Consider the following 27539-nt stretch of genomic DNA (forward strand, 5'->3'; position numbering starts at 1 on the left):
CACCTGACAAAACAAGAGTCCTATGTGGATCATAATGTACCAAAACCTCACTGGACAATAGTCTGCTTTACTTTCATAAATGCAGCTTTTTGTGATTGCAACTTTTGCCATTGCACCCCCTTCCTTAACAACATATACAATGGTACAAGCATGGAAGAGAGTTTCCTGAGAAATTTACCACAAAAATTTATACCTCCTAAGAATGATTGCTTGTGGCATGAGAAGAGTGGGAGGTGGGTTGATTAGAAAGGGTAGTGAGTGGTGGGATGAAGTAAGATTATTAGTGAAAGAGAAGAGAGAGGCATTTGGACAATTTTTGCAGGGAAAAAATGCAATTGAGTGGGAGATGTATAAAAGAAAGAGACAGGAGGTCAAGAGAAAGGTGCAAGAGGTGAAAAAGAGGGCAAATGAGAGTTGGGGTGAGAGAGTATCATTAAATTTTTAGGGAGAATAAAAAGATGTTCTGGAAGGAGGTAAATAAAGTGCGTAAGACAAGGGAGCAAATGGGAACTTCAGTGAAGGGCACAAATGGGGAGGTGATAACAAGTAGTGGTGATGTGAGAAGGAGATGGAGTGAGTATTTTGAAGGTTTGTTGAATGTGTTTGATGATAGAGTGGCAGATATAGGGTGTTTTGGTCGAGGTGGTGTGCAAAGTGAGAGGGTTAGGGAAAAGGATTTGGTAAACAGAGAAGAGGTAGTAAAAGCTTTGCGGAAGATGAAAGCCGGCAAGGCAGCAGGTTTGGATGGTATTGCAGTGGAATTTATTCAAAAAGGGGGTGACTGTATTGTTGACTGGTTGGTAAGGTTATTTAATGTATGTATGATTCATGGTGAGGTGCCTGAGGATTGGCGGAATGCGTGCATAGTGCCATTGTACAAAGGCAAAGGGGATAAGAGTGAGTGCTCAAATTACAGAGGTATAAGTTTGTTGAGTATTCCTGGTAAATTATATGGGAGGGTATTGATTGAGAGGGTGAAGGCATGTACAGAGCATCAGATTGGGGAAGAGCAGTGTGGTTTCAGAAGTGGTAGAGGATGTGTGGATCAGGTGTTTGCTTTGAAGAATGTATGTGAGAAATACTTAGAAAAGCAAATGGATTTGTATGTAGCATTTATGGATCTGGAGAAGGCATATGATAGAGTTGATAGAGATGCTCTGTGGAAGGTATTAAGAATATATGGTGTAGGAGGCAAGTTGTTAGAAGCAGTGAAAAGTTTTTATCGAGGATGTAAGGCATATGTACGTGTAGGAAGAGAGGAAAGTGATTGGTTCTCAGTGAATGTAGGTTTGCGGCAGGGGTGTGTGATGTCTCCATGGTTGTTTAATTTGTTTATGGATGGGGTTGTTAGGGAGGTGAATGCAAGAGTTTTGGAAAGAGGGGCAAGTATGAAGTCTGTTGGGGATGAGAGAGCTTGGGAAGTGAGTCAGTTGTTCTTCGCTGATGATACAGCGCTGGTGGCTGATTCATGTGAGAAACTGCAGAAGCTGGTGACTGAGTTTGGTAAAGTGTGTGAAAGAAGAAAGTTAAGAGTAAATGTGAATAAGAGCAAGGTTATTAGGTACAGTAGGGTTGAGGGTCAAGTCAATTGGGAGGTAAGTTTGAATGGAGAAAAACTGGAGGAAGTAAAGTGTTTTAGATATCTGGGAGTGGATCTGGCAGCGGATGGAACCATGGAAGCGGAAGTGAATCATAGGGTAGGGGAGGGGGCGAAAATCCTGGGAGCCTTGAAGAATGTGTGGAAGTCGAGAACATTATCTCGGAAAGCAAAAATGGGTATGTTTGAAGGAATAGTGGTTCCAACAATGTTGTATGGTTGCGAGGCATGGACTATGGATAGAGTTGTGCGCAGGAGGATGGATGTGCTGGAAATGAGATGTTTGAGGACAATGTGTGGTGTGAGGTGGTTTGATCGAGTAAGTAACGTAAGGGTAAGAGAGATGTGTGGAAATAAAAAGAGCGTGGTTGAGAGAGCAGAAGAGGGTGTTTTGAAATGGTTTGGGCACATGGAGAGAATGAGTGAGAAAAGATTGACCAAGAGGATATATGTGTCGGAGATGGAGGGAACGAGGAGAAGTGGGAGACCAAATTTTAGGTGGAAAGATGGAGTGAAAAAGATTTTGAGTGATTGGGGCCTGAACATGCAGGAGGGTGAAAGGAGGGCAAGGAATAGAGTGAATTGGATCGATGTGGTATACCGGGGCTGACGTGCTGTCATTGGATTAAATCAGGGCATGTGAAGCGTCTGGGGTAAACCATGGAAAGCTGTGTAGGTATGTATATTTGCGTGTGTGGACGTGTATGTATATACATGTGTATGGGGGTGGGTTGGGCCATTTCTTTTGTCTGTTTCCTTGCGCTACCTCGCAAACGCGGGAGACAGCGACAAAGCAAAAAAAAAAAAAAAAAAAAAAGATTGATTGCTTATCCCTGGTGAGGGGAGAAAGAATACTTCCCACGCATTCACTGCGTGTCATAGAAGGCAACTAAAGGGGACAGGGGGGGGGGGGGGGCTAGAAACCCTCCCCTCCTCGTGTTTTAACTTTCTAAAAGGGGAAACAAAAGGAGTCATGCGGGGAGTGCTCCCTTGAAGGCTCAGATTGGGGTGTCTAAATTTGTGTGGATGCAACAAAGATGAGGAAAAAGGAGAGATAGGTAGTATGTTTGAGGAAAGAAACCTGGATATTTTGGCTCTGATTGAAATGAAGCTCAAGGGTAAAGGGGAAGAGTGGTTTGGAATGTCTTGGGAGTAAAGTCAGGGTTAGTGAGAGGACAAGAGCAAAGGGAGGAGTAGCACGACTCCTGAAGCAGGAGTTGTGGGAGTATGTGATAGAGTGTAGAACAGTAAATTAGATTGATATGGGTAAAACTGAAAGTGGATGGAGAGAGATAGGTGATTATTGGTGCCTATGCACCTGGGCATGAGAAGAAAGATCATGAGAGGCAAGCGTTTTGGGAGCAGCTGAGTGAGTGTGTTAGCAGCTTTGATGCCTGAGACTGGGTTATAGTGATGGGTGATTTAAATGCAAAGGTGAGTAATGTGGCAGTTGAGGGTATAGTTGGTGTGCATGGGGTGTTCAGTGTTGTAAATGGAAATTGTGAAGAGCTTGTAGATTTATGTGCTGAAAAAGGACTAGTGATTGGGAATACCTGGTTTAAAAAGAGAGATATACATAAGTATACGTATGTAAGTAGGAGAGACGGCCAGAGAGTGTTATTGGATTACTTGTTAATTGATAGGTGTATGAAAGAGAAACTTTTGGATGTTAATGTGCTGAGAGGGGCAACTGGAGGGATGTCTGATCATTATCTTGTAGAGGTGAAGGTGAAGATTTGTAGAGGTTTTTAGAAAAGAAGAGAGCATGCTGGGGTGAAGAGAGTGGTGAGAGTAAGTGAGCTTGGAAAGGAGACTTGTGTGAGGAAGTACCAGGAGAGATTGAGTGCAGAATGGAAAAATGTGAGAGCAAATGACATAAGGGGAGTAGGGGAGGAATGGGATGTATTTAGGGAAGCAATGATGGCTTGCATAAAAGATGCTTGTGGCATGAGAAAGGTGAGAGGTGGGCAAATTAGAAAGGGTAGTGAGTGGTGGAATGAAGTAAGATTGTTAGTGAAAGAGAAAAGAGAGGCGTTTGACCGATTTTTGGAGGGAAGTAGTGCGAATGACTGGGAGATGTATAAAAGAAGGGGGCAGGAGGTCAAGAAAAAGGTGGAGGAGATGAAAGAGGGCAAATGAGAGTTGGGGTGAGAGAGTATCATTAAATGTTAGGGAGAATGAAAAAATGTTTTGGAAGGAGGAATATAAAGTGCATAAGACAAGAGAACAAATGGGGATATTGGTGAAGGGGGCTAATGGGGAGGTAATAACAAGCAGTAGTGAAGTGAGATGAAGTGAGTATTTTGAAGGTTTGTTGAATGTGTTTGATGATAGAGTGGCAGATGTAGGGTGTTTTGGTCGAGGTGGTGTGCGAAGTGAGAGGGTCAGGGAGAATGGTTTGGTGAACAGAGAAGAGGTAGTGAAAGCATTGCATAAGATGAAAGCTGGCAAGGCAGCAGGATTGAATGGTATTGCAATGGATTTTATTAAAAAAAAGGGGGTGACTGTTGTTGTTTGGTTGGTAAGGATATTCATTGTATGTATGGTTCTTGGTGAAATGCCTGAGGATTGACAGAATGCATGCATAGTGCCATTGTACATAGGCAAAGGGGATAAAGGTGAGTGTTCAAATTACAGATGTATAAGTTTGTTGAGTATTCCTGGGAAATTATATGGGAGGGTATTGATTGAGAGGGTAAAGGCATGAACAGAGCATCAGCCTGGAGAAGAGCAGTGTGGTTTCAGAAGTGGTAGAGGATATGTGGACCAGGTGTTTGCTCTGAAGAATGTATGTGAGAAATACTTAGAAAAACAGATGGATTTGTATGTAGCATTTATGGATCTGTAGAAGGCATATGATAGAGTTGATAGAGATTCTTTGTGGAAGGTTTTAAGAGTATATGGTGTGGGAGGTAAGTTGCTGGAAGTAGTGAAAAGTTTTTATCAAGGATGTAAGGCATGTGCGCGATTAGGAAGAGAGGAGAGTGATTGCTTCCCAGTGAATGTTGGTTTGCAGCAAGGGTGCTTGATGTCTCCATAGGTGTTTAATTTATTTCTGGATGGGGATTGTTAGGGAGGTGAATGCAAGAGTTTTGGAGAGAGGGGCAACTATGCAGTCTGTTGCGGATGAGAGGGCCTGGGAAGTGTCAGCTGTTGTTTGCTGATGATACAGAAGTGGTGGCTGATTTGAGTGAGAAACTGCAGAAGTTGGTGATTGAGCGTAAATGTGAATAAGAGTAAGGTTATTAGGTTCTGTAGGGTTGAGGGACAAGTTAATTGGGAGGTAAGTTTGAATGGAGGAAAACTGGAGGAAGTGAAGTGTTTTCGATATCTGGGAGTGAATTTGGCAGTGGATGGAACCATGGAAGTGGAAGTGAGTCACAGGGTGGGGGAGGGGGCAAAGGTTCTGGGAGCATTGAAGAATGTGTAGAAGGCAAGAACATTATCTCAGAGAGCAAAAATTTGTCTGATTATAGGAATAGTGGTTCCAACACTGTTATGTGGTTGTGAGGCATGGGCTATAGATGGGGTTGTGTGGAGGAGGGTGGATGTGTTGGAAATGAAATGTGGTATGAGGTGGTTTGATCGAGTAAGTAAAGAAAGGGGAAGAGGAATGTGTTGTAATAAAAAGAGTGTGTGAGAGAGAGCAGAAGAGGGTGTATTGAAATGGTTTGGTCACATGGAGAGAATGAGTGAGGAAAGATTGACAAAGAGGATATATGTGTCATAGGTGGAGGGAACTAGGGGAAGTGGGAGACCAATTTGGAGGTGGAAGGATGGAGTGAAAATGATTTTGAGCAATCAGGGCCTGAACATATAGGAGGGTGAAAGGCGCACAAGGAATAGAGTGAATTGGAACGATGTGGTATACCGGGGTCGACATGCTGTCAATGGATTGAACCAGGGCATGTGAAGCGTCTGGTGTCAACCATGGAAAGTTTTGTAAGGCCTGGATGTGGAAAGGGAGCTGTGGTTTTGGTGCATTACACATGACAGCTAGAGACAGAGTGTGAATGAATGTGGCCTTTGTTGTCTTTTCCCTAGTGCTATCATGTTTACACGCAGGGGGAGGGGAGTGTTGTTTCATGTGTGGCGGGGTGGTGATGGGAGTGGATGTAGGCAGCAAGTTTGAATATGTACATTTGTATATATGTGTATGTCTGTTTATTTATATATATTTATACGTTGAAATGTATAGATATGTATATGTGCTTGTGTGGGCGTTTATGTATATGCATGTGTATGTGGGTGGGTTGGGCCATTCTTTGGTCTTGTTTCCTTGTGCTACCTTGCAGATGTGGGAGACAGTGACTAAGTATGATAGAAATAAAAAAATAATAAGAATGATTGCAGTGCTTGCACATCTGTTGGCCTGGGTACTTTACTTTCTAATGCATGAATGCCCTGTACATCACTTTGGTATCCCAAATAACTCACACTGTTTTGGAAATCTTACATTTGTCAAAATGAAACTCCAACCTTTTTTATTTAATCTCTCTACCACGTTGGTCAAGTTTGCTCTGTGTTCTGCTTCAGTGCTTCCAGGGATCAGAATGTCATCAGAATATATAACAGTGTCTGTAGTATATCTCAATGAATTGTACATTTCTCTTTGAAAAATCTCAGGTGCACTTTTGGTCCCATAGTCATAGGTTAATGTTATACTTGAGCAACCCCATGTGTTTTTATCACACAATACTTCTTTGGCTTTTCATCTAATAACATCTGTTGATAAGCACTACTCAAGTCCAGTTTTGAGAATGACTTACCTCCTCCCAAACGGGTCAATAAGCCATTTATTTTTGGAACTGAAAAACTGTCCAGCCACTGGGGTTTACCATCACTTTAAGGTCTCCACAAATTCTAACTTTTGAGGATGGCTTGGACACAGCCACTATCAAAGTGGCCCATTCTGAGCTTTCCACTAGTGTGAATGTTCCATTTGCCACTATTTTGTCTAATTCTGTTTCTGTGGCCTTTCTCAAAGAAAAAGGCAGTGGGCAAGCTTTCGAAAATTTTGGCTTTACACAAGCATCTACATAAATATTGGCTTTCCCTCTAGTGCATGTGTCCAGATCTTCCCCATGTATGCCAGTGTACTTCATTTTTAAATCCTTCTCAGACTTTTCATTGCTATCCAACTGTTCGTGTATATTTAACACCTAATTCTTCCAATCAGTCTGAAGTGTTTGTAACCAGTTCTTACCTAACATATTTTGTCTACCACCTTCTATTACTATTAACAGCAACTCGCATACTAGACCATGGTGTGTGACATGAGCTTTTATAATACTTTTAATTCTCAATCTCTCCCCCGTGCATGACTTCAGTATCACGTGATCTACTGTTAGTTTCTTTTGTAGCATTTGTACCTTGTCACACAGACTCTCATAAATATGTTCAGTAATCATAGTAAAACTTGCACCAGTATCTATCTCTAAATCTGCCTCTTGCCCTTTAGTGTTTAGTCCACATATGAATTGTTGAACACTTCCAAGTTTTACCTCACTCTTGTTTCCACTACAATAATATAGTACTGAAATGAATTCAGAATAGTTCTTTTTACCTTTCTCAGCACCATTATTATTTTCATTTCCTTCTTCCTGGTTTTCTACATTTTCCATTTGATACATTTCACCTCCTCTTGGCAGTCTTCTCCCTCTCTTGGTGGTCCTCCTTCCTCTCTTGGTGCTGTTCTCCTTCCTCTTGGTGAAGGCACTCTCATGGGTCTGTTGTTTGGAAAAGGCTTGAAGCTTATTGGGAATGCCCATCCATCCTTTCTTCTCTTGGTCCATTCCTGTCTCTGAGACTGCTGACATTTACTGGCGAAATGGCATAGTTGTTGGCAGTGTAGCACCTCTTGTCTCTGGCCCAACAGCTGTCTGGATAATAAGCTTCGCTGCTTCCCCAACAGGGTGTGCCGTTTGTCACAGTAAGCAGGGATGATAGCTGTGTCATGTCTGACATTCTGACATGTCCTTCAGTGTTGCTTCTATTGCCACCGCCAATTCGTAGATTTTCTTGCACAGCAGAATCTCACAGTCTTGGGCTCCAGTTCCAGTAGTTTTGCTTGAATCTGCTCAATCTTGGTACTTACAATCAACTGGTCACACAACATTTGATCTAATAGTCTGTCTTTAAAGAGCTGAAATTGCCTGATTCTTTAGTGGAATGTTAATCATGCTACTGTGTGTGACAGCTTTGGCTCATGATGTTTAGATAACACTTTACAAAGTTCTTCAAAAGCCAATTCTCCAGGATCTTTAGGCTTCACAAATTTCTCTTAGCATGTATGTCTGAGGTCCTGCCATTGCTATATTTATTTTATCATACATAATCACTGTTTCCTGCATCAGCAAGGTAGCACCAGGAAACAGGTGAAGAATGGCCCATCCACTCATATACACTCATATATATACATAAACACCCATATACGCACATACACATATCAACATATACATACACGTACACAGACATATACATATATACACATGTACATATTCATACTTGCCTTCATCTATTCCTGTCGCCACCCTTCCCCACTGGAAACTGCATTGCTGTCCCCTGCTTCAGTGAGGTAGTGCCAGGAACAGTCAAAAAAAAGGCCACATTTGTTCACACTCAATCTCTGGCTATCAAGTGTAATGCACCGAAACCACAGTTCCCTATCCACATCCAGGCTCTGGCTGTCATGTGAAATGCAGTGAAACCTCAACTGCCTATCCACATCCAGACCCCACAGACCTTTCCATTGTTTACCCCAGGTGCTTCACATTCCCTGGTTCATTTCATTGACTGCATCATGTATATCATTCACCAAGTAATAATGTTGCAGATGCTCCTTGTACTCTGCTCAGGATTCAGTATAAGGATCAAATTCACTTATGTCACCAATTAGAGACATTGTTACTGTCTCCAGTAAACCAACTGTAGAAATCACCCGACAATGCTCACAAGTGATCTCGGACACCCTTTTATCCACTTTTTAATACCTTCCATGGGTTATCCACACTGATTTCATGCAGTTTTATCTTTGTAACCACTTTATGTAATATTTAGTGTTGTATTATTGTATAATCGCTTTATTGAGGGAAAACTGGTAGCTACAGCAGTTGGATATGTGGGTCTGTTTTCTAAACAGAACTCATGTGGGTCATTAAAAAGCAATCATTCCTTGTAAAGTTATGTTATAAACGACTATAATTTTACAAAGACTGACCATTAGAAAATTATAATGATTTCCCATCATGTTGTTTCCAGTTGTTGCTCTATCCCTACATCTCTCTAAGAAGTTCGCTATCCATCTGTTTGATCTGTTTTAAAAACTTAAAGGTTCTGATCAGGTCACTCCCTCTTTCTTTTCTCTTCCAAGATGGGCAAATTCAAAATTTCTAGCTTTAACTTTTTCCAGTAATTCAGTTCTCTTAATTTTGTTCCTATCTTTGTTACCCTCCTCTGGACCTTCTCTGTTAGTTCTTTGTGCTTGTTTAGGCGAAGTGACCAAATTTGTAAAGCTTATTCTAGTTTTAGCCTTATGTAGTATAAGAGCAGCTTGCTAAATATTTCCTTGACCATATACTTTTTGTGTACCCTGTGCAAAGCAGATAAAACAGAGCTGCATACTAACACAAAATAGTGCATTCAGAACAATTCCTGTCTACCTAGAAACCATAAACATTCAGCACATTCATAGTGAAACAAAGATCCCCCCAGTACAGCTCCACCTTAACCTCCTCGAAACTCAGTTCTATATAACATCCCAACCATCCCATTGAATCCCAACCAAGTCACTCTGTTACTAACTATCGATTCCCAGGTTGAAATATAAAGCAAAACTTACCCTGCCTCAAGCTTCAGTAACCTGTACTTGCAGATTCCCGTACTTTCAACAAATATAGTGATGACATAACTCTCACCCACCAGAAGCACGCTGATTAGAAACCACACTCCCTACATAAACATGAGTTACACTTTTTCTGAACATCACCCATCACTACAATACTACAAACACTTTCAACATTTGTCAAGATTCTTCAGGACCACAATGCAACAACCTTAAAGAAGACATCAAGCATTAATGGTCTGTTACCTTGCACTTTCTACATAGAGATACACACAACATCACAACACTTTATGACCTGTGGTCCCAGCCATTGGATATGGCCAGCTTCCATAGTGCTGCAGGAGCTTCAGAAGGATAGAAGGTACTTTTAGGGCAGAAAGTAAGTAAACTTGAAAGCTATTGGTATTTGACAGAAGACAGTTTGTCTCCATTACTTTTCTCCTGATGTGAGACTCTGGCGACAGGTTAGGGATGATGTTTACTCCCAAGCTCTTCTCACACACAAAATCCTGAAGCTATTTTCCTGTTTGATGAGAATCATATTAAGGCCTTCTTTCACTTTATCCCATACTCATTCCTTAATATTTACTCAAGTTGAATTTCATCAGACCAACTTTGGATTCTGTTTAGATCCCCTTGTAAGTTTATGCAATTCTCCTTGCTTTTCACTTTCGTCATTACCTTTGCTGTATTTACAGACATATTCTGGTAGGATTCCATACTTTAAAGCAAATCATGTACATAGAGAAGAATGATAGTCCTGCTGGTCACTTCCACTGGTCATCTTGGCCTATTTAGAAAAGGCTTTCTGACAGGTATCCTTAGTTCCCTTCTACTGATATATCTAATGTCCTTTGAAGGAGTTTCTCCCCCTGTTCCTATTTGGTGATCCAGCTTCTTAACCAGCCTCCCTGTGAAATAGTGTCGAGTGCTTTCTGGCAGTCCAGATACAAACAGTCCACCCAGCCTTCCATTTTGACCAAGACAGAGTTCACTGTCATACAGAAATCCAAGAGATTTGTTGTACATGACCTTTCCCTTATACTTTGCTGTCTCTGACTTGGGTAATTTCTACCCTTTAGAAAGTCAAATATGTGAAGTGCCTGAGGATTGGCAGAATGCATGTGCAGTGCCATTGTACAAAGGCAAAGGGGACAAAGGTGAGTATTCAAACTACAGAGGCATAATTTTGTTGATTATTCCTGGAAATTGTATGGGAGGGTATTGATTGAGAAGGTAGAGGCATGTACAAAACATCAGATTAGGGAGAAGCTGTATGGTTCAGAAGTGGTAGAGATGTGTAGATCAGGTGTTTGCTTTGAAGAATGTGTTTGAGAAATATTTAGAATACAGATGGATTTGTATGTGGCATTTATGGATCTGGAGAAGGCATATGATAGGGTTGATAGAGATGATTTGTGGAAGATCTTAAGAGTATATGGTGTGAGAGGTAAGCTGCTAGAAGCAGTGAAAAGTTTTTACCAAGAATGTAAGGCATGTGTATGAGTACAAAGAGAGGAGAGTGACTGGATCCCGATGAAGGTCAGTCTGTGGCAGAGGTGTTTGATGACTGTTTGAATTGTTTATGGATGGGGTGGTTAGGGAGGTAAATGCAAGAGTTTTGGGGAGAGGGGCAGGTATGCAGTCTGTTGGGGATGAGAGGGCCTGAGAAATGAGTCAGTTGTTGTTTGCCGACGATACAGCACTGGTGGCTGATTTGAGTGGAAATTGCAGAAGTAGGTGACTGAGTTTGGAAAAGTATGTGAAAGGAGAAAGTTGAGAGTAAATGTGAATAAGAGCAAGGTTATTAGGTTCAGCAGGGTGGAGGGACAAGTTAATTGGGATGTAAGTTTGAATGGAGAAAAAATGAAGGAAGTGAAGTGTTTTAGATATCTGGGACTGGACTTAGCAGCAACTGGAACCATGGAAGTAGAAGTGTGTCACAGGGTAGAGGAGAGAGCGAAGATTCTGGAAGCGATGAAGAATGTGTGGAAGGAGAAAACATTATCTCAGAGACCAAAAATGGGTATGTTTAAAGGCATTGTGGTTGCATCGTTATTATATGGTCGAGAGGCATGGGATCCAGATAGTGGTGTATGGAGAAGGGTGTATGTGTTGAAAATGAAATGTTTAAGAACAATATGTGGTGTGAGGTGGTTTGATTGAGTAAGTAATGAAAGGGTAAGAGAGATGCATGGAAATATAAACAAGTGTGGGTGAGAGAGTGAGTCTCAGGGTGGGGGAGGGGGTGAAGGTTCTGGAAGTGATGAAGAATGAGTGGAAAGAGAGAACATTATCTCAGAGAGCAAAACAGGTTTGTTTAAAGGCATTGCAGTTCCATCGCTATTATATGGTCGTGAGGCATAGGATATAGATAGGGTTGTATGGAGAAGGGTGGATGTGTTGGAAATGAAATGTTTAAGGACAGTATGTGGTGTGAGGTGGTTTGACTGAGTAAGTAATGAATGGGTAAGAGAGATTTGTGGAAATAAAAAAAGTTGTTGAGAGAACAGAAGAGGGTGTGTTGAAATAGTTTGGACAATTGGAGAGAATGGGTGAGGAAAGGCTGACTAAGAGGATATACGTGTCAGAGGTGAAGGGAACAAGGAGAAGTGGGAGACCAAGTTGGAGGTGGAAGGATGGAGTGAAAAAGATTTTGAGCGATTGGGGCCTGAACATTCAGGAAGGTGAGAGGTGTGCAAGGAATAGAGTGAATTGGAACGTTACGGTATACCGGGGTCAATGAGCTGTCAATGTACTGAACCAGGGTATGTGAAACATCTTGGGTAAGGTAAACCATGGAAAGGTCTGTGGGGCCTGGATGTAGATAGGGAGCTGTGGTTTTGGTGCTTTACACATGACAGCTTGTGACTGACTGTGAATGAATGTGACCTTTTTTGTCTGTTTTCCTGGCACTACCTCGCTGAAGCAGGGGGCAGCAGTGCTGTTTCCTGTTGGGTGGGGTGGTGCTGGGAATGGATTGAAGGCAAGCAAGTATGAATATGTATATGTATATATATGTATATGTCTGTGTATGTGTACGTATATGTGTATATGTTATGTATATGTATATGTACTTGAATGGGAATTTATGTACATATATGTGTATTTGAGTGGATGGGTCATTCTTTGTCTGTTTCTTGGCATCACCTCGCTGAGTGGGAAATGGTGGTCATGTATGGTAAATGAAGTAAAATAAAATCTTATCCAGGACCTTATGCTTGAAACCACATTCATCAGTGAGATATGTGTTTGGTTCAGTACTTGTTCTTAGTCTTCTTTCTTATAGATCAGTATAGCATTTGCCTTTTGCCACTTCCTGTACCCTCTGCCTCTCTCCAATATTTGAAGAGGTTTATCTGCATATCCACATATATTTTCAGCATGTATGAGTCTTTTTATTGAGTCACAATCTTTTACCATTCTTTTAGTGTCATTTTCTAGATATCTCAAAATTATCTAAAACCTCTCCATTCCATCTCACTAGTGTTCCAATGTGAAAACACTTTTGAACTTGTTATGAAGTTCATCACATATCCAAGTTCCTCACTTGCTCTTCACATATCCAAGTACGTAGTAGTTGGTAGACAGTCAACAACCAGGGAGGTATATTACCAGTAATACCTGCCTAGGTGTCAGGAAAGTTTGTGATGGCTGTTTAGTGTGCCAGCACTTCACCGGTTGTCGAGTTGCACTCCATTGACCCATGTAGCTGTTTTTGTTTCTGCCTCAACCACACATGGACAACTGGCAATCTGTCCACAAATATACAATCACACCATATTACATATAACTCACATAGCTCTTTCATCGTAAAGAGTCCCTGTGATAAGCACTGCACTAGCCCTGCTCTTTGGCAAAAAAGATAGAAGCAATAGATAGAAGTGGTAGTTAGGAATGTTTGGGCAGGAGCATTTGGTAAAAACATTAGATAGAAGTAGTTCGCAGGAACAGTAGGCGGGGCAATTGGTGGAAGTAGTAGGTTGGAACATCAGGAAGACACATCAGGTAGTAGTCCAGAGGAACATTGGGTAGAAGCTTCTGCAAACACTGCTCAAGAGTTCCCCACTGCCAATGGCCTGTTAAGGCACTAAAGGCTAAGAAGCAGCACTGGAGTTCACTAGTTATCGAAACTCTGTTATTGTGGCCACTCCCTTGAGGGAGTTCCAGGAGGGTACAGATGACAGAGATATAGATAGACACATACCCTTATATCATCAGCAATTCTTTCTTCTGAATCCTTTAGCCTAAGTAGATGCTTTTTAACTTACATCTGACTCCCAGTGAATTTATGCAAAAGTTTTGGTTTTTCTCCTGCCTTGTCCAAGATATTCTTTTCAAAATTTCTTTGTTCCTCCTTTCCTTTCCTAGTATAGTATTCCTTGCTCTCATGTAGTACCTTGCAAATGCTGTCTGGCTAGAGTGCCATTTATATTTTCATCACTGCATACCTCAAAGCTCCTTTGCTTTTTGATATCTTTTATTAAACTATTCTCTTCCTTTTTCTTACTATTCTCTGTTTATGTAAGGCTGGAGGTATCCATGTTCATGTTCCTTCTTTATGAATTTCATAGAAGCTCTTACCTCCAAGTCTTGATTCCTGGCCCTGAACTTATATACCAATCTTTTACAATAGAAATTGAAAGTGTGTAGCTACCATGATTCTATCCTCTCTTTATGCCTTTTCCCACCACTACTACTTTAATGTCCTCATTTATGTATGGCTCAAATTAAGGTGCTTAAGAATATGCAGAATTCTTGTGTAGTGCCATTGTATAAAGGCAAGGGGGACAAAACTGAATGTGTGAATTAGAGGTTTAAGTTTGTTGAGCCGGGGCATGTGGAGCATCTAGGGTGGGCCGTGGGGGGGTCTGTGGGGCCTGGATGTGGAGGGGGAGGTGTGGTTTCGGTGCATTGCACGCAATAGCTGGAGACTGAGTGTGAACGGATGTGGCCTTTGTTTTCTTTTCCTGGTGCTACCTCGCTGGAGGGGAGGAGGGTGGATGCTATTTCGTGTGTGATGGGATGGCGACGAATGGATGAGGGCAGCAATCATGAATATGCACATGTGTATGTATGTATATGTATGTAAATGTGTGTGTGTGGGCGTTTATGTATATATATATGTGTATGTGCTTGGGTTGGGCCATTCTTCGTATGTTTCATTGCGCTACCTCGCTGATGCGGGAGACAGCGATTAAGTATAATAAATATAAATAAAATAAAAATAAGTATACTTGGAGAGTGATGATTGATAGGATGTTGGCATGCACACTAACAGACTAAGGAAGAAGAATTTTGCTTCAGGGGTTGTAGAAGATGTGTGGATCAGGTGTTGGCTTTGAAAAGTTTGTGAGAAATACTTGCTGAAACATAAGGATTTGTATGTGACATTCATGGATCTGCAGAAAACATATAAGAGGGTTGATAGTGATGCACTGTGGAAGGTATTATGAACATATGGTATGGGAGGAAAGTTGTTATAAGCATTGAGGAGTTTCTATCGAGAAAGAAAGGTATGGGTGCAAGTGGGAGAGGGAGATTGAATTGTTCTTGCTAAAGATGGGTTTGCAGCAGGGGTATATGATGTGAATGTGGCTGTATAATCTGTGTATGGATGATTTGGTGATGGAGGTAAATGTGAGGGTCTTTTAAGGAGGGGCAGAGCTGCAGTCTTTTGGGGATTGGGGGTGCTTGGAAGGTGAGTCATTTGTTGTTTGCTGATGGCAAACACAAATGATAAAGGGGATTAAGGTTCCTGGGTACATGAAGGAGTGTAGAAGGAGAGGTCTCTGTTTGTAAGGGTCAAAATGGGTCTGCTTAATGGCTTAGTAATTTCAGGGGAGTTGTGGGGATTTGACACATTGTCCATCAATAGGAAAGTATGGAAGAAGATGGATGTATTGAGATGAAATTTTTGAGGACAATTTATGGTGTGAGGAGGGTTTTTCAAGTAAGAAATTTAAAAAAATCAAGAGAGAGATGTGGTATTAAGATAAGTATGTTTGAGAATGCTGAAGATGGTGTGTTTTAAAGGTTGGACATATGGATAGGATGAGTGAGTAGACTAAGGCTGACTAAGAGGGTATATATGTCAAAAGAGAAGGGCAGACTGAATTGGAGATGGTTGGATGAAGTAAAAGATGTTTTGAGGGGTCAGGGCCTGAAATTGCAATAGTGCATGAAATGTGCATAGTGCAGGATGAATTGGAGTGATGTACTATCGTTAGGATGAACCAGGGTGTATGAAGCAGTCAGAAGAAACCTCAGAAAGGTCTGTGGGACTTGGCTGTGGATAGGGGGCTCGGGTTTTGGTGCAGTATTCACAATAGCTAGAGAGTGGATGAAAGTTTATGAGGCCAATCTGATCTGCACTATGTATTTACATAGGAAATAGCAAATAAGTATGAAAGATTGAATATATTTATTATTATTATCACTCTTATTAGTATTCTAATTTTGATGCATTAGACATGTAAGCTAAAGAGTGGATGTGTGCAGTTAGAACCATTGTACTTCTCTTCATGACTTAGGCAGGATAGGCAACTGTGTATAGTGTTTTAGATATCTGGGAGTATACTTAGTAGTGGATGGAACCATGGAAGTGGAAGTGAGTCACAGGGTGGGGGAGGGGGCAAAGGTCCTGGGAGGGTTGAAGAATGTACGGGAGGCGAGAATGTTATCTCGGAGAGCAAAGATGGGTATGTTTGAAGGAATAGTGGTTCCAACAATGTTCTATGGATGTGAGGCGTGGGCTATAGATAGGGTTGTGCAGAGGAGGGTGGATGTGTTGGAAATGAGATGGTTGAGGACAACATGTGGTGTGAGGTGGTTTGATTGAGTAAGTAATGAAAGGGTAAGAGAGTTGTCTGGTGATGAAAAAGAGTGTGATTGAGAGAGCAGAAGAGAGTGTATTCAAATGATTTGGTCACATGGAGAGAATGAGTGAGGAAAGATTGACCAAGAGGATACATGTGTCAGAGGTGGAGACAATAAGAAGTGGGAGACCATTTTTTTGGAGGTGGAAGGATGGAGTGAAAAAGATTTTGTGTGATTGGGGCCTGAACATACAGGAGGGTGAAAGGTGTGCAAGGAATTGAGTGAATTGGAACAATGTGGTATACTGGGGTTGACGTGCTGCCAATGGATTGAACCAGGACATGTGAAGCATCTGGGGTAAACCATGGAAAGTTTTGTGGGACCTAGATGTGGAAAGGGAGCTGTGGTTTGGGTGCATTACACATGACAGCTAGAGACAGTGTGAATGAATGTCGCCTTTGTTGATTTTTCCTAGCGCTACCTTGCATGCACACGGGGGGAGGGGTGTCATTTCATGTGTGGTGGGGTGGCAATGGGAATGGATGAAGGCAGCATGTATGAATATGTACATGTATGTAAATGTATATGTCTGTGTATGTATATGTATGTATACCCTTTCATTACTTACTCGATCAAACCACCTCACACCATATATTGTCCTCAAACATCTCATTTCCAACACATCCACCCTCCTCCACACAACCCAATCTATAGCCAACACCTCGTATCCATATAACATTGTTGGAACCACTATTCCTTCAAACATCCCCATTTTTGCGTTCCGAGATAATGTTCTTGCCTTCCACACATTCTTCAATGCTCCCAGAACTTTCGCCTTCTCCCCCACCCTGTGACTCGCTTCCGCTTCCATGGTTCCATCTGCTGCCAAATCCATTCCCAGATATCTAAAACACTTCATTTTCTCCACTTTTTCTCCGTTCAAACTTACCTTCCTCATCCCTACTGTACCTAATAACCTTCCTCTTATTCACCATGAGCCATACATACATTGAATATCCTCACCAACCAGTCAACAACACAGTCACCCCTTTTTTTGATACATTCCACTGCAATACCATCCGAACCTGCCGCCTTGCCAGCTTTCATCTTTGGCAAAGCTTTTACTACCTCTTCTCTTTTGTCCAAATCATTCTCCCTGACCCTCTCACTTTGCACACCACCTCGACCAAAACACTCTATATCTGCCACTCTGTCAATCAACACATTCAACAAACCTTCGAAATACTCACTCCATATCCTTCTCACATCACCACTACTTGTTATTACCTCCCCATTACCCCCCTTCACCAATGTTCCCATTTGTTACGCACTTTATTTACCTCCTTCCAAAACATCTTTTTATTCTCCCTAGATATTTAATGATACTCTCTCACCCCAACTCTCATTTGCCCTCTTTTTCACCTCTTGCTCCTTTCTCTTGACCTCCTGCCTCTCTCTTTTATACATCTCCCTGTCATTTGCACTATTTCCATGCAAAAATTGTCCAAATGGCTCTCTCTTCTCTTTCACTAATAATGTTGCTTCTTCATCCCACCACTCAGTGCCCTTTCTAATCTGCCCACCTCCCACGCCCCTCAAGCCACAAGCATCTTTTGCGCAATCCATCACTGCTTCCCTAAATATATCCCATTCCTCCCCCACTCCCCTTACGTCCTTTGCTCTCATCTTTTTCCATTCTTCTTCTTTTTATTATTTATTTTATTATTCTATTATGCTTTGTTGCTGTCTCCTGCGTTAGCGAGGTATCGCAAGGAAACAGACGAAAGAATGGCCCAACCCACCCAGATACACGCCCACACACGCACTTATGCATACCTATACATTTCAATGTATACATACATATACATACACACATATACATATATACACATGTACATATTCATATTTGCTGCCTTTATTCACTCCCGCCGCCACCGCCACACACACACACACACCTCGTGAGGTAGCGCTAGGAAACAAAATTCCACATTTGTTCACACTCAGTCTCTAGCTGTTGTGTAATGCACCGAAACCACAGCTCCCTTTCAATCCATAGACAGTACATTGACCCTGGTATACTACATCATTCAAATTCACTCTATTCCTTGCACACCTTTCACCCTCCTGTATGTTCAGGCCTCAGTCACACAAAATCTTTTTCACTCCATCCTTCCACTTTCAATTTGGTCTTCCACTTGTCCTTCTTCCCTTTACCTCTGACATATATATCCTCTTTGTTATTATTATAATTATTATTATTTATTTATTTATTTGTTTATTTTACTTTGTCGCTGGCTCCCGCATTAGCGAGGTAGTGCAAGGAAACAGATGAAAGAATGGCCCAACCCACCCACATACGCATGTATATACGGACACGTCCACACACGCAAATATACATACCTATACATCTCAATGTATACATATATATACACACACAGACATATACATATATACATATGTACATAATTCATACTGTCTGCCTTTATTCATTCCCATCGCCACCCCGCCACACATGAAATAACAACCCCCTCCCCCCGCATATGCGTGAGGTAGCGCTAGGAAAAGACAACAAAAGCCACATTCGTTCACACTCAGTCTCTAGCTGTCATGTATAATGCACCGAAACCATTATTATTATTATTTTTTTTTTTTTTTGCCGCTGTCTCCCGCGTTTGCGAGGTAGCGCAAGGAAACAGACAAAAGAAATGGCCCAACCCACCCCCATACACATGTATATACATACACGTCCACACACGCAAATATACATACCTACACAGCTTTCCATGGTTTACCCCAGACGCTTCACATGCCCTGATTCAATCCAGTGGCAGCACGTCAACCCCAGTATACCACATCGATCCAATTCACTCTATTCCTTGCCCTCCTTTCACCCTCCTGCATGTTCAGGCCCCGATCACACAAAATCTTTTTCACTCCATCTTTCCACCTCCAATTTGGTCTCCCACTTCTCCTCGTTCCCTCCACCTCCGACACATATATCCTCTTGGTCAATCTTTCCTCACTCATTCTCTCCATGTGCCCAAACCATTTCAAAACACCCTCTTCTGCTCTCTCAACCACGCTCTTTTTATTTCCACACATCTCTCTTACCCTTAGGTTACTTACTCGATCAAACCACCTCACACCACACATTGTCCTCAAACATCTCATTTCCAGGACATCCACCCTCCTGCACACAACTCTATCCATAGCCCACGCCTCGCAACCATACAACATTGTTGGAACCACTATTCCTTCAAACATACCCATTTTTGCTTTCCGAGACAATGTTCTCGACTTCCACACATTCTTCAAGGCTCCCAGGATTTTCGCCCCCTCCCCCACCCTATGATCCACTTCCGCTTCCATGGTTCCATCTGCTGCCAGATCCACTCCCAGATATCTAAAACACTTTACTTCCTCCAGTTTTTCTCCATTCAAACTTACCTCCCAATTGACTTGACCCTCAACCCTACTGTACCTAATAACCTTGCTCTTATTCACATTTACTCTTAACTTTCTTCTTTCACACACTTTACCAAACTCAGTCACCAGCTTCTGCAGTTTCTCACATGAATCAGCCACCAGGGCTGTATCATCAGCGAACAACAACTGACTCACTTCCCAAGCTCTCTCATCCACAACAGACTTCATACTTGCCCCTCTTTCCAAAACTCTTGCATTCACCTCCCTAACAACCCCATCCATAAACAAATTAAACAACCATGGAGACATCACACACCACTGCCACAAACCTACATTCACTGAGAACCAATCACTTTCCTCTCTTCCTACACGTACACATGCCTTACATCCTCGATAAAAACTTTGCTTCTAACAACTTGCCTCCCACACCATATATTTTTAATACCTTCTGCAGAGCATCTCTATCAACTCTATCATATGCCTTCTCCAGATCCATAAATGCTACATACAAATCCATTTGCTTTTCTAAGTATTTCTCACATACATTCTTCGAAGCAAACACCTGATCCACACATCCTCTACCACTTCTGAAACCATACTGCTCTTCCCCAATCTGATGCTCTGTACATGCCTTCACCCTCTCAATCAATACCCTCCCATATAATTTACCAGGAATACTCAACAAACTTATACCTCTGTAATTTGAGCACTCACTCTTATCCCCTTTGCCTTTGTACAATGGCACTATGCACGCATTCCGCCAATCCTCAGGCACCTCACCATGAGTCATACATACATATATACATTGTGTAAATAAATTATACATTTCCCCTTTTCCATAGCCAGAGGTTGAACCATTATGTGACATTCATTTTTCATTTCATTTCAAGCTAGAAGTTTCAGTTTTCTAAATTATTTCTTACATTTTTCATATGTATATATATGTATATGTGTGTATATGTGCGTATGTATGTGTATATGGCATGAGAAGAGTGGGAGGTGGGTTGATTAGAAAGGGTAGTGAGTGGTGGGATGAAGAAGTAAGATTATTAGTGAAAGAGAAGAGAGGCATTTGGACGATTTTTGCAGGGAAAAAATGCAATTGAGTGGGAGATGTATAAAAGAAAGAGACAGGAGGTCAAGAGAAAGGTGAAAGAGGTGAAAAAGAGGGCAAATGAGAGTTGGGCTGAGAGAGTATCATTAAATTTTAGGTAGAATAAAAAGATGTTCTGGAAGGAGGTGAATAAAGTGCGTAAGACAAGGGAGCAAATGGAAACTTCAGTGAAGGGCGCAAATGGGGAGGTGATAACAAGTAGTGGTGATGTGAGAAGGAGATGGAGTGAGTATTTTGAAGGTTTGTTGAATGTGTTTGATGATAGAGTGGCAGATATAGGGTGTTTAATGTTGAGGTGGTGTGCAAAGTGAGAGGGTTAGGGAAAATGATTTGGTAAACAGAGAAGAGGTAGTAAAAGCTTTGCGGAAGATGAAAGCTGGCAAGGCAGCAGGTTTGGATGGTATTGCAGTGGAATTTATTAAAAAAGGAGGTGACTGTATTGTTGACTGGTTGGTAAGGTTATTTAATGTATGTATGACTCATGGTGAGGTGCCTGAGGATTGGCGGAATGCGTGCATAGTGCCATTGCACAAAGCCAAAGGGGATAAGAGTGAGTGCTCAAATTACAGAGGTATAAGTTTGTTGAGTATTCCTGGTAAATTATATGGGAGGGTATTGATTGAGAGGGTAAAGGCATGTACAGAGCATCAGATTGGGGAAGAGCAGTGTGGTTTCAGAAGTGGTAGAGGATGTGTGGATCAGGTGTTTGCTTTGAAGAATGTATGTAAGAAATACTTAGAAAAGCAAATGGATTTGTATGTAGCATTTATGGATCTGGAGAAGGCATATGATAGAGTTGATAGAGATGCTCTGTGGAAGGTATTAAGAATATATGGTGTGGGAGGAAAGTTGTTAGAAGCAGTGAAAAGTTTTTATTGAGGATGTAAGGCATGTGTACGTGTAGGAAGAGAGGAAAGTGATTGGTTCTCAGTGAATGTAGGTTTGCGGCAGGGGTGTGTGATGTCTCCATGGTTGTTTAATTTGTTTATGGATGGGGTTGTTAGGGAGGTAAATGCAAGAGTTTTGGAAAGAGGGGCAAGTATGAAGTCTGTTGGGGATGAGAGAGCTTGGGAAGTGAGTTAGTTGTTGTTCGCTGATGATACAGCGCTGGTGGCTGATTCATGTGAGAAACTGCAGAAGCTGGTGACTGAGTTTGGTAAAGTGTGTGAAAGAAGAAAGTTAAGAGTAAATGTGAATAAGAGCAAGGTTATTAGGTACAGTAGGGTTGAGGGTCAAGTCAATTGGGAGGTAAGTTTGAATGGAGAATAACTGGAGGAAGTAAAGTGTTTTAGATATCTGGGAGTGGATCTGGCAGCGAATGGAACCATGGAAGCGGAAGTGGATCATAGGGTGGGGGAGGGGGCGAAAATCCTGGGAGCCTTGAAGAATGTGTGGAAGTTGAGAACATTATCTCGGAAAGCAAAAATGGGTATGTTTGAAGGAATAGTGGTTCCAACAATGTTGTATGGTTGCGAGGCGTGGGCTATGGATAGAGTTGTGCGCAGGAGGATGGATGTGCTGGAAATGAGATGTTTGAGGACAATGTGTGGTGTGAGGTGGTTTGATCGAGTAAGTAAGGTAAGGATAAGAGAGATGTGTGGAAATAAAAAGAGCATGGTTGAGAGAGCAGAAGAGGGTGTTTTGAAATGGTTTGGGCACATGGAGAGAATGAGTGAGGAAAGATTGACCAAGAGGATATATGTGTCGGAGGTGGAGGGAACGAGGAGAAGTGGGAGGCCAAATTGGAGTTGGAAAGATGGAGTGAAAAAGATTTTGTCCGATCGGGGCCTGAACATGCAGGAGGGTGAAAGGAGGGCAAGGAATAGAGTGAATTGGATCGATGTGGTATATCGGGGTTGACGTGCTGTCAGTGGATTGAATCAGGGCATGTGAAGTGTCTGGGGTAAACCATGGAAAGCTGTGTAGGTATGTATATTTGCGTGTGTGGACGTATGTATATACATGTGTATGGGGGTGGGTTGGGCCATTTCTTTGGTCTGTTTCCTTGCGCTACCTCGCAAACGCGGGAGACAGCAACAAAGCAAAAAAAAAATATATATATATATATATATATATATATATATATATATATATATATATATATATATATATATATATATTATCCCTGGGGATAGGGGTGAGAGAATACTTCCCACGCATTCCTCGCGTGTCGTAGAAGGTTACAAGAGGGGACGGGAGCGGGGGGCCAAGGCCAGAAATCCTCCCCTCCTTGTATTTTTTTTAACTTTCTAAAATGGGAAACAGAAGAAGGAGTCACGCAGGGAGTGCTAATCCTCCTTGAAGGCTCAGACTGGGGTGTCTAAATGTGTGTGGATGTAACCAAGATGTGAAAAAAGGAGAGATAGGTAGTATGTTTGAGGAAAGGAACCTGGATGTTTTGGCTCTGAGTGAAACGAAGCTCAAGGGTAAAGGGGAAGAGTGGTTTGGGAATGTCTTGGGAGTAAAGACAGGGGTTAGTGAGAGGACAAGAGCAAGGGAAGGAGTAGCACTACTCCTGAAACAGGAGTTGTGGGAGTATGTGATAGAATGTAAGAAAGTAAATCCTCGATTAATATGGGTAAAACTGAAAGTTGATGGAGAGAGATGGGTGATTATTGGTGCATATGCACCTGGGCATGAGAAGAAAGATCATGAGAGGCAAGTGTTTTGGGAGCAGCTGAATGAGTCTGTTAGTGGTTTTGATGCACGAGACCGGGTTATAGTGATGGGTGATTTGAATGCAAAGGTGAGTAATGTGGCAGTTGAGGGAATAATTGGTATACATGGGGTGTTCAGTGTTGTAAATGGAAATGGTGAAGAGCTTGTAGATTTATGTGCTGAAAAAGGACTGGTGATTGGGAATACCTGGTTTAAAAAGAGAGATATACATAAGTATACGTATGTAAGTAGGAGAGATGGCCAGAGAGCGTTATTGGATTACGTGTTAATTGACAGGCGCGCGAAAGAGAGACTTTTGGATGTTAATGTGCTGAGAGGTGCAACTGGAGGGATGTCTGATCATTATCTTGTGGAGGCTAAGGTGAAGATTTGTATGGGTTTTCAGAAAAGAAGAGTGAATGTTGGGGTGAAGAGGGTGGTGAGAGTAAGTGAGCTTGGAAAGGAGACTTGTGTGAGGAAGTACCAGGAGAGACTGAGTACAGAATGGAAAAAGGTGAGAACAATGGAAGTAAGGGGAGTGGGGGAGGAATGGGATGTATATAGGGAATCAGTGATGGAATGCGCAAAAGATGCTTGTGGCATGAGAAGAGTGGGAGGTGGGTTGATTAGAAAGGGTAGTGAGTGGTGGGATGAAGAAGTAAGATTATTAGTGAAAGAGAAGAGAGAGGCATTTGGACGATTTTTGCAGGGAAAAAATGCAATTGAGTGGGAGATGTATAAAAGAAAGAGACAGGAGGTCAAGAGAAAGGTGCAAGAGGTGAAAAAGAGGGCAAATGAGAGTTGGGTTGAGAGAGTATCATTAAATTTTAGGGAGAATAAAAAGATGTTCTGGAAGGAGGTAAATAAAGTGCGTAAGACAAGGGAGCAAATGGGAACTTCAGTGAAGGGTGCAAATGGGGAGGTGATAACAAGTAGTGGTGATGTGAGAAGGAGATGGAGTGAGTATTTTGAAGGTTTGTTGAATGTGTTTGATGATAGAGTGGCAGATATAGGGTGTTTAATGTTGAGGTGGTGTGCAAAGTGAGAGGGTTAGGGAAAATGATTTGGTAAACAGAGAAGAGGTAGTGAAAGCTTTGCGGAAGATGAAAGCCGGCAAGGCAGCAGGTTTGGATGGTATTGCAGTGGAATTTATTAAAAAAGGGGGCGACTGTATTGTTGACTGGTTGGTAAGGTTATTATTATTATTATTATTATTATTATTATTATTATTATTATTATTATTATTATTATGTATGACTAATTTGTTATTACAGTTAAGGGTGTAATTTGGTAGTCTTCCTCTCCTGTAGTTTCATTTTCATAAGATATGAAGAGAGGAAAGAACAAACTAAGGATTTTTTCCCAAAGACTCAGTTCATATTGCTACTTTGCTAAGGTGGAAAGATGAGCGTGAATGAGAAAAGAATGCAATCTGCCTACAAAGACATAAAGTTTAAAGTTGTTTTTGTCAAAAATGTACTTGCATGTTGTAATCAAAGCATATCAAAACTATATGAATATTATTAATGTGTAATACTTTAATCCATCATATAGAAATAATGCTTCTTTTCTTCTCAGGAGTCAGCAATCCATCAGGCTTTGTTTTGGGTGGCTGTGTCAGTGCTGCAGCTTGATGATGTGGCTCTCTATGCCTCTGGCCTGGCTCTGTTGGAACAGAACCTCCACACACTTGATTCTCAGGGAAGCTTTGATAATAATGTAAGCCAGCTATTACCATTTCATTCATAATTTTTAATGCTTCATGTAGGTCTGTTTTCTGATTCAGAGACCTGTTCTTTCTTTCTTTATGTTTTATTCACAGTTACATCATGCTTTGCTCATCATACAGTGCTCTTAGCTCCTTAGTCCTACAATTAACCTTTACTTCTAAAGCCTGTCTTGTAAGGGAGGATACTGTTATGTGTGGTTGGTAATGGAACTGGATGAATAAGTTTAGTAACTCATTCATTTTTTGAAGGTCATAGAACAAAGATCCCAAAGATGGATTACATGGTGCTCTGAATAATCTGATATGCTCAGTAGTTTGTTTCTCTGATATACAAGATACCCAGGTTATCATTTTCTGTTAAATCTTAGTTGTAGACCAGGAAAAACATCCATGATTTTTATTAGTTTAATTGTTTTGCAGTAACAAAGTCTATGTGAATTGCCAGTATTATAGCCAATTGATTATAAGGGTATAATCTCAAAGCATTATGTTTTAGGTAAAGTGAGTAGAAAGCACAACTAAAAGGTTAATTGTCACAAAATAGGTAACCAAGACTAACCACTTCTTATAATGGCCTTGTTAATGCACACTTTTGATGGTGGAACCAATGGGGCTAGTGCTACAATGCATCGGTACAAAAAGTAATACAACAGTGTTTTACAAGAGATTAGGACAAAAAAGATAAGTCATACCATGTAAAAAGAAAAGTAATGTAAAGTGAACAATACCAAGGGATGGAAAAATGGATGAATAGAAGAGAGTGGAAGAAAGATAAAAGCATACAATGAGCAAAGAAAAGGTAAAAGAGTTGGTTGCAAATATAAGAAATGCTTATGGAAATTATGGAGTCACGTAGAAGAGAACAGGGAAAAATTAGGAGAAAGTGATTTAAAGCATGGAGCAGAATCCAAAAGTTCTCTTATTATATCTGAAGAAAGCAAAAGACAGAATAATATTATTATATCTGAAGAAAGTAAAAGACAGAATAATGGGAGATTTAGCCATTTAAAGAAGGGAAAAATATCAAAGGAAGCTTAAGAAAATATGCGAGATGCCGACCCTACTATTTTGATATGAATTGATCATCAGCACAAAAAAGAAAGGAAATGTAGAAGATTAATAAAGCAATTAACATGATGAGCAGACAGTTACTGATATTGGAAAAGTGGAAAATTTGTAATTGAAGCAATTGACCAATGTATAGAGAACTCATTACCACAACCATATGGACTCCCAGCTGTCTTCTTCAAAAGGACAAATTTAACAATAGCAAAACTTTTGATTTTTGTGAGACTAAGCATTGATCAGTATGATAGGTATACACAAAACTGCATATATAACACTAATACATGAAGGACAATCTAGGTTTGTGCTAAAGCATCATAGAATGGTTAGCCTATCATTTCATGCAATTAATGCTTTTGAAAGAGTCAGAGAAAATCATTCACTTGAACTTGTTATTAACAACAGTTTCATGAATGAAGGCCAACACAGATTTTTACCACTGAAACTTGGTTTTTAGTCCACTTCAATACAATATATAGAACTTTTTGCAAGGTAAGAGAATAGGCTGTATTTTTCTTGACATTACTAAAGCATTTGCCAAAGTATAAAGTATTATGAGAGAAAGTAGCAGAATAAAATGTTAGTGAAACAACAGAAAATTCATTGTGGTTGCAACTGGTACATATTTGAAGAAAAGGATGTTCTTTTGGAAATTCCAAAAAGAATTATTATAGCTTTAAGATTATTGTAATAATGATTTCAGGAATTTGGAGGGACATAAATGTGAATAAGAGCAAGGTTATTAGGTACTGGTAGGGTTGAGGGACAAGTTAATTGGGAGGTAAGTTTGAATGGTGAAAAACTGGAGGAAGTGTTTTAGATATCTGGGAGTGGCTTTGGCAGTGGATGGAACCATGGAAGCGGAAGTGAATCACAGGGTGGTGGAGGGGGCAAAAGTTCTGGGAGCATTGAAAATATGTGGAAGTCAAGAACATTATCTTGGAAAGCAAAAATGGGTATGTTTGAAGGAATAATGGTTCCAACAATGGTACATGGTTGCAAGGTGTGGGCTATAGATAGAGTTGTGTGGAGGAGGGTGGATGTGCTGGAAATGAGATGTTTGAGAACAGTATGTGGTGTGAGGTGGTTTGATCGAGTAAGTAATGAAAGGGTAAGAGAGATGTGTGGTAATAAAAAGAGTGTGGTTGAGAGAGCAGAAGAGGGTGTTTTGAGATGGTTTGGTCATATGGAGAGAATGAGTGAGGAAAGATTGACAAAGAGGATATATGTGTCAGAGGTGAAGGGAACGAGAAGTGGGAGACCAAATTGGAGGTGGAAAGATGGAGTG

General features: G+C 41.1%; 1 protein-coding gene across 1 annotated transcript in view; it reads left to right on the plus strand.

Moving 5' to 3' along the window:
- Nf1 (neurofibromin 1) overlaps positions 1 to 27539 on the plus strand; it is a 1160697-nt gene that overhangs the window by 857036 nt on the left and 276122 nt on the right. Inside the window, exon 44 of the mRNA XM_071663491.1 lies at positions 25036 to 25176. Coding sequence (XP_071519592.1) covers positions 25036 to 25176 — 141 coding nt within the window. The remainder of the gene's footprint in view (positions 1 to 25035; positions 25177 to 27539) is intronic.

The sequence above is a fragment of the Panulirus ornatus genome, chromosome 7 (genome assembly GCF_036320965.1).
Source record: "Panulirus ornatus isolate Po-2019 chromosome 7, ASM3632096v1, whole genome shotgun sequence".
NCBI classification, from domain to species: Eukaryota; Metazoa; Arthropoda; class Malacostraca; order Decapoda; family Palinuridae; genus Panulirus; species Panulirus ornatus.